The sequence below is a fragment of the Triticum dicoccoides genome, chromosome 2A (genome assembly GCF_002162155.2).
Source record: "Triticum dicoccoides isolate Atlit2015 ecotype Zavitan chromosome 2A, WEW_v2.0, whole genome shotgun sequence".
NCBI classification, from domain to species: domain Eukaryota; kingdom Viridiplantae; phylum Streptophyta; class Magnoliopsida; order Poales; family Poaceae; genus Triticum; species Triticum dicoccoides.
Genome location: NC_041382.1, coordinates 641223943 through 641236113, shown reverse-complemented (window position 1 = coordinate 641236113; position 12171 = coordinate 641223943). Strand labels below are relative to the sequence as shown.

At 50.5% G+C, this 12171-nt stretch overlaps 1 protein-coding gene across 1 annotated transcript; it reads left to right on the top strand.

The window, feature by feature from the left end:
• Positions 1–5597: 5597 nt before the first annotated feature.
• Positions 5598–9008, top strand: LOC119355928 (probable metal-nicotianamine transporter YSL16). Its single transcript, XM_037622813.1, has 7 exons — positions 5598–6081; positions 6258–6430; positions 6822–6919; positions 7068–7202; positions 7327–7516; positions 7614–7728; positions 7824–9008. Exons 1-7 carry the CDS (start codon positions 5613–5615, stop codon positions 8750–8752), a joined length of 2109 nt encoding a protein of 702 aa, XP_037478710.1. The 5' UTR covers positions 5598–5612; the 3' UTR covers positions 8753–9008.
• The last annotated feature ends 3163 nt before the right edge of the window (positions 9009–12171 follow it).

Sequence of the window (12171 nt, the reverse complement as noted above, 5' to 3'; positions counted from 1 at the left end):
TCTATAAAGTTTGTCAAAATTTTAAAAAGATTGACTTAGAACACACATATAATTTCAAGTAATTTGAAACAGATGGTGGTTCGGCCTACATGCATGCTTGAAAAAAAGACACAAATGGATGATTGACCAATGGTTGCATGGGCTTAATTGCAGCAATAATCCCCTTAGATGGCATATGCACCTGCACGAAGAGAGCGTTTTATTCATAGCGAAACATAGGGCACCGTGCAAACCATTCTCATTAAATTTGTGTACACATAAACTAATTTCCTTCCCAGTTGCAACACCTAGACATATATGCTATAAGACTAGTCACAATGGAGAGTAACATACACTAGTAACATACACATTTCCCTAGACTATGTTACTACCTTCATAATGGGTAGTAACTTAAGTGTGGTAACATGCAAAGATTCATTTATTATGTTATAGACTCATATTGCATTGGGACATGTGATCTTACAGTAACTAGCTAAGTTACTACAACTAGCTTTCTCCTCATTAACTCATTGCCACATAAACAAATTTACTGAGTTGGACCCGATGTTACTGCTGAAGTTACTCCCACTGTGGCTAGTCTAAGCCCAAAAAGAACTGGCCTGAAGTGGCTGGGCTAAAGTTTTTTTTTCCTTCTTGCTTCTAGGTTCTTTTCCTTTTATCCTTCTTCGTTTATCTTTTTTTTTACTTTTTATTTCCATTTTATGTTTTTAGTTATGTGTTTTTAGTTCATATGTTAATTATTCAAATAATTTACTTTGTTCATGGATTTTGTGAGACTTTCCGTGTATATAAAATATTCACACTACTTACTAGAGGTGTTTGAGTATAATCACAAAGATATATCACATCACACCTAACTAATTTTATCCTCACTATGTTCCAAAATTTAAGGCGCATTGTTTTTTTTTAGATTTGAATGTTCATGTGTTTGACCAGGATTATTGTCAAAAATCAATATATGCAATATAAATAGTCAGTATAATTACATCCATCATGAAACATATTTTATTTATTTTTTTATTGTAGATGTTCATATTTTCCCTAAGAACTTGATCAAACATAAACAAGTTGGACTTACAAAGAATTAATGCACATTATATTTTAAAACAAAGGGGTAATAATACCAATTCAAAATCTTCAGAATCCAAAACATATGTCCATGACTCCAGGTGTTGCAAAATAATACTCCTTTCGTCTTGCAATGTAAGACGTGCTTTTAAAAACGTCTTACATCGTGTAACGAAGGGAGAGAAAAATGTTTATATACTTTAGAAAGAAAGGTCTGTAACAAAAGGCTACTACCTTCGTCTCTTGTCCAAGAGAATAGGCAGCTAGGATTACTGCCTCCTATCGGCGGCGCCACCGATGTACCTCGCCTTCTGTGGCATTAGGGCCATGGGGGCGTGGTAGATCCCGGCCCTTTCCGGCGGGAGGATTCCATTTTTAGATATTTTTTTGGTTTTTATTAGGGTCATGTCCTGCTCAAAAAGCGAGACGGTGATGGCTCCCTGAAGATGGAATAAGGTTCTTCCCGCCTAGCCGCCGTCTCGGTGTTACATCTAGCATCATTGGATGGCCTGTGGATGTGTGTCTTCGCCTGATCTCGTAGGATTCGATTGGTGGTTGTCTTTGGTGGATATGCTTAGATCCGGTCTTTGATCGTCTATGTTCGTGTCTTAAGGTTGGATCGTTCCGGTCCATGCTTATCTTCATTGGCTGCAGTTGCTTTTTTGGTGCGCTAATTCTATGTGCTCTTAGCATGACGACTTCTCGACTGTCTACTATAACAAGTTTTGGCCGGCTCCAGCGAGGGAATGGTGATGACGGGGGCGCGGCTTTGGCTCGCTTCAGTATCTGTTGTCGTCGCTAAGTGATCTACGGATCAGGATGCAATTTTTATTATTTCTGGTGTTCATAATATTGTTATGATTGAAGACGAATGGAGTGAAAGTTTTCCGATAAAAAAGTGTGTAAACTTTATGGTTTTCTTGTATTCATGTGCCGTTCCCATGCTTCATAAGGGCATATATAATGCATAGCCTCAAGGTGATGCCTTGCATGCCATGTAGGATTGGATATGACGTAAAATAGGTTCGGATAGGAAAGCGGGATTCTCTTCAGGAGGCGGGTGCTTGAAGAGAAAAAGTGTGGTTCGGTGACAAAAGCTGAAAAGGTTGAGTGAAAAGTAGAGATGCATGTGTACTAGAATCTTTATTTTCTATTTCTTAATGAGACCTACTAGTGATAGCTTGCACTGAAGAGAAGAAATTAATATAAGTGCCTCAAATTATTTTTTGTCATGAGGTATATATATTCATATGCTACCATTGTACATGCCCTAACAAAGTCATATTTGACTTTCCAATAATGACGCGCACTCCCCGCAGAGCATCCTGTTTAGAGTAGGCTGTGGGACGGGATATATAATTTACTCCGTTTTTCTCAGAGAAAAGCAGGACATAATTGTGATACGCATCAAAGATCCGGGAGATCTCGCTGGGACGTGGGATGCCGTCACGCCTCCAGCTCGCTCGTTGTTTGGTGCTCGTGCGCCACTTTGGCGTTCCAACACCACCGGGCTGAAAAGGGCCATCTGCCCATCCTCGTCTGCTGGGCCTCGTCCATCCCTGCTATGCTGGAAAGTTTGGATTTCAAAAAAGAAGAAAGGCCTCAGATTCGACTGGTTAGAGTAACTTCAAAGGATCGATCCATTTTATCTGCCTACGTTCGTTTGAATCGGTGCGGATAAAAGTGACGGCCCAACGCGCCGACTCAAATTCAAATAATGTCCGCGTCGCATCCGTGTGGACGCATTTGCGGCCTAAATTTGCGCCCTAAATGCATCGGCGCGGACGCCGAACGGACGCTTCACGCGCCTTCTCGCTATCCGTCGCGTCCCCACATGGCAGCCGTCTAACTACCCGCTGCCCACGCGGTCAATTTAATTTATGACGACGGGCCCACGCGTCAGCGACAGCGCTCGTCCTTTTTTAAGCCGACCGTGCGGCGGGGCTGTCCTCATCCATACTCGCCGTCCACATCTATCCACCTTTGCTCCCTCGTCGCCGGCAAACCCTAGCCACCACAACCACGGTGAGATGGGCCTCTTCTCCGGCGCCAGCGGCAGCAAGGCCAAGGCCAAGCCGCGCCAGGCCGCGGCTGCACAGGCGGCCGCACAGCCCCCCGCCCCGGCACTGCCCGACATGGCGGCACTCTGGAACACGGCGTTCGCCTGGGCCGGGCCAGCGCCGACGCTCATCGACCTCAAGGACCCCGAGGACGACGACGACGACACCTAGGGCAGCGCGCCGCCTCGTAGTTTAGCATGTTTTTATTTTTTTAAATGCAAATGTGGACGCGTGGACTCTCGCCGGCCTTCGTGGCCGGCTTTAATGTTTAATTAATGTTGTTTTTCTTTTTTTAAAATATACATGCGTTCATTTTTTTTTTGCGTCGTCAAAATGGGTCTCAGGCCAGTGTTAGGCGTAGACGCCGACCCAAATACGAAAGCGGGCATCCATGTCCGTCTGGCCGATTCAAACGGACAAAAAAACGGATAAAATCGTGTCCGTTTAAGTCGGCCCGTTGGAGTTGCTCTTATTGACGGCTCCTCTGCAGTTCGTCACGCAGATAGATGGAGAGGTCACAGGCAGAGGGGCACTTCTCGGTATCTGAATTTGATGCGTGGCAGCATAATCTTCCTGTGTCATGTGATGCTCTGCTTCATCATGCTTGGTTCTCTGGTTTAACAAATCTTCTGCCCTGCTCCTATATTATTTGCCAACAAGGAAGAAGTGACGCCTGCTCGCCCCTGCCTTTTTTTCTCAGGCAGCTTGTAATTTCTGTCGTGTGTGCACGCGTGTTTTTACTGAAAATGTAGGCAGGGGATTTCCCACTTTTTTTTTGGCGGGGTAGGATTTCCCAACTAGCTAAGTATAGCTCTGTGTATGACTTTGCGGCAGCACCTGGACAGAAAGTCTGACGTTCCGAAGTTACATCCAGCCAAAAGCTAAGCTAAGCTCATTGAATGGTCCGACATCAGCATAGTAGAGTGATGCATGTATATCCTTTTTTTGCTTTAAATTGCGTGCCAATTAATTGAGTCGGGTTTTTTTTCTTTTGCGAGAAAACTTTCGATCTATTCATCTTTAATTATGGCTGTCATTGCTTCTTCCTCACCGGAGCCGGGCAAAACTTGTTGTAAGTAGAATCAGAAAGATGTCGGGCTAACATCCAATAGGACCAGCGCAACAAAACAACAACTACCGCCGATAAAAAGAATCAATGCCATGCATGTGTAAACGTAGCCCGCAAAATTATTCAACAGCAACCTAGGACGATCCTACCGCCTACTGTTATAGTACGTACCATACCACACGAAATAAATCAATAATTGGGCAAAAGTGCTCTGCACACACACGATTGACTGCTGGACGATTTGTGCCCGACAGGAGCATGAGCCACACGGACTAAAAACCCCAGCTGATCCTACTTATCGTCTGTGGGTCGTGCGTTCATACGTCGTGTGTATAGCAGTGCTCATAATTGGGATCATGCTACAGGAGAGGAGACCTTCACATTCAAACTCTTGCGTTCAGGTAGCACGTAGCCGACTAGGCGTAGTGAGTGTGATCCCAATCACGCTAGACAGTGCAGACACAACAATATTACGCACGACTAACGGACCAAGGCATATCGCATACGGCAGTTTCGCCGAAGCTTCAGAGAAAAGTTATTTTTTTTAAATGTTCAGACAAAAGTTTCGTAGTAGGACTACTGCTGCTGCTGCTGTTTAGTTTAGCACAGCCGATCCAGTGAATCCAATCCAGTCCAACGAGCCAACCACGTGGAACTGGCGCAAGTTGATCAAAAAACAAAGATATACTACTACTCGCAGCCACCGCGCGCGCTCCGGGCGACGATCGGTCGCCATCCCGCACCCAACCAGAGAGGAGAGGTCAAGTGGATCGCAAGGAAGGAACAAGCGCTGGCGTCCGGCGAGGTCGTCGCCCCAGAAAAGATCGCACATCACTGACCGACCGGTCCGTTTTCAACGCCGTCCGCTCCCGTTGTACTGCAGCCCCCAAACTTCTCCCCGTTTTGTACTTCCGCGCGCATGCGGCAGCCGCAGTAGTACATCCCCACCCGTCTCCGCTCGTATAAATCCCGCGGCCCGCCCCGCGTGCGTCCGTGGGAGTGTGCGTGTGTCCGCGCGCCGTTCGTTCCGCGAGCCGAGCCGAGTCGAGCGAGCGGGCGGGTGGCGGGTGGTGGGTTTTGGCGACCGGATTGCAAGAAAACCAGGTGAGTCGCGCGGCCTTCATCATCTTCCCGCCCGGTTCGGACGCTACGTCTCCATTCCTGATGCGTTGATCCTCTCACTCGTTTCTTGCCATGTCTGGAGCAGAGCGGATGCGCCTAGCGTTTCTTTCTGTTTTCTATTAGTACTAATTAATTAATTAAATAATCTTTTGCGTAAAAAAGGCAATTGTTTGTTTAATACCAGCAGTTCATCGCTGGTTAGTCAACAACCCTTCACGTTACCACCGCTGGCCGGCGCACGCACATGGACGTCTTGTGCCTGGTAGTATATTTGTTTTTGCGCGCACGCATCCATGGGCTCACGGCGTTCTCATCCCCGCAGCGCCGCCGCCGCCGCCGTCGAGGAGCTCGAGCTGCTCGCCCGGGGGGCCTTCGCGGGCGCCGGCATGGACCGCCACGACCTGGGCGCGTCCGGCGAGATCGAGAAGACGCCGCGCGAGGCGGACATGGAGTCGGAGCCGGCGGCGGCGGCGGCGCGCGCGGCGGAGCGCGTGCCGCCGTGGCGCGAGCAGGTGACGGCCCGCGGGATGGTGGCGGCGCTGCTCATCGGCGTGGTCTACACCGTGATCGTCATGAAGCTCAGCCTCACCACGGGGCTCGTCCCCACGCTCAACGTCTCCGCCGCGCTGCTCGCCTTCCTCGCGCTCCGCGGCTGGACGCACGCGCTCCGCCGCCTCGGCATTGCCTGCCGCCCCTTCACCCGCCAGGAGAACACCGTCGTCCAGACCTGCGCCGTCGCCTGCTACACCATCGGCTTCGGCGGTAATCAAGCTCCCCCGCTCCATCCCTCTCCCTCGCGCCGGCGCCCGGCCTCATCAATCAATCACCCCCAATTCAGCACCCCGGCCATTGCCGAATCCATTTCTAGATCAAATCTTGATTACTAGCTTGCTAACTACTGATTCGTGCTCTGCGCTGGATCCTGGGCATGCATGCAGGCGGGTTCGGGTCCTTCTTGCTGGGACTGGACAAGAAGACGTACGAGCTGTCCGGGGTGAACACGCCGGGCAACGTGCCGGGGAGCTACAAGGACCCCGGCATCGGCTGGATGATGGGCTTCCTCCTCGCCATCAGCTTCGTCGGCCTCCTCACCCTGCTCCCTCTCAGAAAGGTACAGTTCAGTACAAACGATTCCATTTCCATGCTCCTGTGCTCTCCTTCTCTGCTCTCTCCGTGTCCATGGCGAGCCGCACTTCCTGATTTTTCCCGGGTCGTTGCTGTTACTGTCAGAAGAATTGAAACTTTGGCATTGCTCGCAAGACCGTAGCATCAGGGTTGCGGTCACTGACGGCGATTAGTCCCCCCACCTCCTACCCAAAAAATTATTTTCTCCCGTTCTCACTTGTTAACCGGAATTTCAACATCGACGACCAACCCCTAACAAGTCATATCATTTTCCACAATGCTGACGGAGCCTAGTCTGCATTTTATTTTCTTCTTGATGAGAAAGATATTTGCAATCGATTTTGTAGTCGAAATCGCTAATAACCAAACACTTTCAGGTACTGGTGATCGACTACAAGCTGACCTACCCAAGTGGGACTGCCACTGCCGTGCTCATAAACGGGTTCCACACACCTCAAGGAGATAAGAATGCAAGGTCAGACCCTTTCTTTTGCGTGAAAAGCACATCTTTTTATTCCCGGCTACGATGAATCAAATCGTGTTTCAACTGTGTGAAAAACGCTTTAGAAACGGATGGCCCGGACTGATTCAGACAGAATCTCTTTCAACCTTTACCTCGACAGGCAGCAGGTCCGTGGGTTCCTCAAGTACTTTGGGATCAGCTTCTTCTGGAGCTTCTTCCAGTGGTTCTACACCGGCGGCGACGTCTGTGGCTTCCTCCAGTTCCCCACCTTCGGGCTCAAAGCCTGGAAGCAAACGTAACGCCTCTATATGACTTCTTTTTTTCTCGCTGAATGAACAATTTTCAAGTTTCAATGGTTGAAAAAATGAAAATGCATGAGAGCGTTCACCGTTTTAAATCCTCGATGATTCCGTGGCCAGATTCTTCTTCGACTTCAGCCTGACGTATGTTGGCGCCGGGATGATCTGCTCGCACCTCGTCAACCTCTCCCTCCTCTTCGGCGCCGTCCTCTCTTGGGGCGTAATGTGGCCGCTCATGAGCAAGCAGGAGGGGAAGTGGTACTCGGCCAAGGCGTCTGCGAGCAGCATGTCAGGCCTGTACGGCTACAAGGTGTGTGTCAGTGTGTGCGTGTTACTGAATTTGGCTGTTCTTGTCAAGGACTAGTTCAGGCACAATGGCTTAGACTGTCACCTCCGTTTATGTCCAGGCCTTTCTCTGCATTGCGCTGCTCATTGGCGACGGCTTCTACAACTTCCTCAAAGTCATCCTCGTCACCCTCAAGAGCATACATGAGAAATCGCAGCGCGGCCGTCTCAACAGAGGTGAGTTATGGCAGTACAAGATTTGTTCGCGTTTCTTTGATCTGTTGTTACGGATGAAATGAACCATGCATGCTGACATTGCATCGGCATTGTAGTGGCGGATGAGGACTCGGTGGCCATCGACGACCTGCAGCGCAACGAGGTGTTCAACAGGGACAACATCCCGGCGTGGGTGGCCTACGCCGGGTACGCACTGCTCAGCGCCATGGCGGTGGTGGCCATCCCGCTCATGTTCCGGGAGGTGAAGTGGTACTTCGTGGTGATCGCGTACCTGCTGGCGCCGGCGCTCGGGTTCTGCAACGCCTACGGCACCGGGCTCACCGACATGAACATGGGGTACAACTACGGCAAGGTGGCGCTCTTCGTGTTCGCGGCGTGGGCGGGGAAGGACAACGGCGTGGTGGCCGGGCTGGTCACCTGCGGCCTGGTGAAGCAGCTGGTGCTCGTGTCCGCCGACCTCATGCACGACTTCAAGACGGCGCACCTGACGCTGACGTCGCCGCGGTCGATGCTGGTGGGGCAGGCGGCGGGCACGCTCATGGGCTGCGTCGTGGCGCCGCTCACCTTCTTCCTCTTCTACGAGGCCTTCGACGTGGGCAACCCGGACGGGTACTGGAAGGCGCCCTACGCGCTCATCTACCGCAACATGGCCATCCTCGGCGTGGAGGGCTTCTCGGCGCTGCCGCAGCACTGCCTGCAGCTCTGCGCCGCCTTCTTCGCCTTCGCCGTGCTGGCCAACCTGGCGAGGGACTTCCTGCCGCGGCGGCTCGGGAGGTTCGTGCCGCTGCCCATGGCCATGGCCGTGCCGTTCCTCGTCGGCGCCAGCTTCGCCATCGACATGTGCGTGGGGAGCCTCGTGGTGTTCCTCTGGCACTGGCTCGACGGGAAGAAGGCCGCGCTGCTCGTCCCGGCCGTCGCCTCGGGCCTCATCTGCGGCGACGGGATATGGATATTCCCGTCGTCGCTGCTCGCGCTGGCCAAGATCAAGCCGCCGATGTGCATGAAGTTCACGCCCGGAAGCTAGAGAGAGGATCCACACAACGTCAGATTACATAGGCCGTCTGCATATAGAAGAAGCAAATAACCAGAGCATTTTGGGGTGGCAATTACGTTACATAGAGTGACGCCGGGTAAATCCGGCGACTTGTTCATATGAGTCTAGACTCTAGGGGGTCGTGTATATTGTACATCAGCAGAGATGTCGAATTTTCAGAGCGACGAGAACAATTGCTTGTTGTCGCCTACAGACTACAGAGAATATGGTGTCTTACCTTCGTTTCTTAGAGAATCTCGAACTAATCCCGTTTAGTTTAGAGGGTAAACCGCCGACTATGTTTTAGAAGAGCACATCTGCTCCTCTAAAAAAAGTGTCTTTTTAACCGATTCCCTGAACTTAACAGAGTAAAAAGAGATATTTGACTCGAGAAATGATGTTCTACCATGCACGGTATATCCCGTGGGTAGCTAAGCCATCCATTTGTTAGAGATTTGGACACATGCATATTCTAGCTTGCTGTATTTCACGGAGGTTGCTCATTCAATTGAATTTTATTCCTCCATATTCTATTACTATTGTGTCTTGTCACATCAATCATTTATTACTATGCTCCATCCCAACACGTTCACCAGAGAATGCACAAAAGCTATGCTTTGTCCATCGTATTCGTATCATGTCATGCTCCACGCTCACATCTTTTTTCACGTGTTTCAAAATTAGAAATCATTTTATCTTATAGACAAAAATTCCAATAGAAGATGCATCCGCATATTTGTGCTTCTCATGACAAGGTCTTTCAAACAAGATCATTCTTGAATATATTTTAACAAGTTTTAGAAATCAAAGTTTGAAACACGGTAAAACTTTATTAAACAAGGTCTCGTTTAAAATTTCACTAAAAAAATTCTTGTCTGATCTTGTTTAAAAGGTCTCGTCATGCGGATCCCAAAGATGCAAACAAATCATAATTCAAACTTGAGGTTCATATTGTATGTGGGTTTCAAATATCCTCAACTTAAAATAGAATTGAGTAGGAGAAACGAGATAGGCTGATAGGTAGGAGTAGGTAGACTATTCATCTAACTTGGTCAGGCACCACTTACACGAGTACATCACATGGCGGGGTGATGCACGATAGATAATCCGCTCTCATATTTGACTCAAATATTTCATCGAACACTTGTTATGCGGCGAGGAAACCACAGCGGAAGTCGCGGGTCCTCGTCCACTGCCGAACGCATCGCACACATCACAGTTCGGCTGCCTCATCGTGTTGTTTCTCGCTGCCGGACGTGCTTCCCGGGTGAACGCCGAGCCACCCGAGTGGTGGGAGTTGCCCATCATCCCGATGTACCTTTTTTTTAACCGGGCTTACCTCCTTTCCATTACAAGAATACAACTGTTCCAGAAACATTCAGGAGGAGAGGAAAGAGAGGTAGCGAGTCCAACACACTGTCAGGAAACCCACCGCACTTACTCACCATCGAAACGAGTACTATGGGTTGAAAACCTGACAGCACCAAAAGCATCTAGTCCTATTACACTCATGTCGTGCTTCCTCCAGTGGCCGGAGAGACGAAGACATGTCGTCGGAGCTCCGGGTGGAGCTCGAGGACGACCTGACCGTGCTGGAGAACCCCATGCGCTCCGCTGCCGACGCAAAGGCCAAGGACAAGATCATGCACAATCTCCTGCATCGTGGCTTCGCCAGCTCCGACTACGAGAGGGGCACCGCCGAGCTACGGACGAGGAGAAGGAGTGGCTCTGTTGCCAAACACGGTGAAAAGGACAAAAAATAAAGAAAAAATGACTGCCGAAATTTGTTGGTGGGAGATCGACTAGGATGCGGGATGTGGATGAAAAAATAAAGAAAAAAAAGATTGCCGAAATTTGTTAGCAGGAGATTGATGGGGCTGCGAGCTGTCGACGGTAGTCGGTGAAGGCTAGGAGGATGGTGCCGGAGTGGGTGCAGCCAAGCAGGGTAAAGCGGTAACAAGAATCGAGGCAAAAGGCTTTTACTCCACAGGTGGGCGAACGAGTCTATTTACTCCGCGGGAGACCACGGAAGAGAAATTATTCTCCTCTAAGAGCATCTATAGCCGGGCACCCCAAACCCACATCAAACGTCCGGGCGGCCCGCCCGGTCACTAACCGGTCACGAAATCTGATCCAGATGGGCACCTTAAACGGGTCTTAAACGCTCGGGCAGACCGGCACCCCTCATATCCAGCCCAAATATGGGGCGAATATGGGGGAGTCCGGGAACACCCGCTACGTTGGACCCGGCTCACTCTAGCCCACTCGACCACACATATATCCGTTCCCATCCGCTCACCGGACCAAACCCTAGCCACTTCACACTCCTCTCCCTCCACTCCCTCCGCCACCCGAGCTCATTTCCGGTGATTTTCGGCCGTCTCCATCATGGCGGGCAACGGATCTGACTTTGACCAGTCCGGATCCGTCGACTGGGATGTCATCCCGTGCGGGTTGGAGGAGGCAATGGTGGTCCGCATTGCACTCCGCCGCTCCCAGGAGGGCAACGCCCGACCGACAAATGGATCTGTCCGGCATGACTCCATAGCGTCGGCTCAAAGGGCGCCCGGGTCCTCTAGGGCTGGAGGTCCCGACAGCCGGAAAATCTCTCCTTCCCCATCACCGGTCGGGGCAGACTATGAGTCCCATCGGAAACCGGTGGCCCGCCGTGAGAAGGAGAGGATAAGGTTCACCGAGGCCCGTATTGCGGCGGAAATGGCAGTGCGGAGGTGGCTGATGCGGCGGCGTGGGCGACCGTAGAGGAGGAAGCCATTCGCGCCTGCGTTGTGAAGAAATGGCATCGGAGGAACACACGGGCCCTCGCTCGAGAGCAGAATCGGGCAGTCCTTGCCATGGCCGGACTACCATCGAAGGAGGAGAAGGAGGACATCAACGTCGACGAGCAGATCCAGCTCGATCCCTACCGCGTCTTCGACCGGTACCTTCGCGAGAAGGATGATAAGGGCGCTGGGAAGGGCAAGGGAAGCTGTAGATGATCTTCATCATAGCCAACATGCCAGATTTTGGTAGTCTGATGGATGTTTAGTTAATAATGATGGAGTAACCGGACGATGTGTGTGTATCGACGTAGCTGCATAAGTTTATATGAATTTAAGATATGATAATTGAGGTGTCTGGATGTGGATTGCATTAAATGTGATGTGACCGGTTAGTGCCCGTGGACGTGAGGCATTTGAGGGCCCGAATTTTTCCAATGCTGTTGTACATGCTCTAACCGTTATAAGCAATTGGTTAGAAACCAGTTAGAGAAGAAAAATAAAGGATGACGATAACTGCCGCACGTGTGGTATATTCGACATGCGCACACACATCATGTGTGGTGTCAGCAGGAGGGAGCCCACACGGGCTGTGTGGGGACGGACATTAGAATTGCCCACACGTGTGGGCGT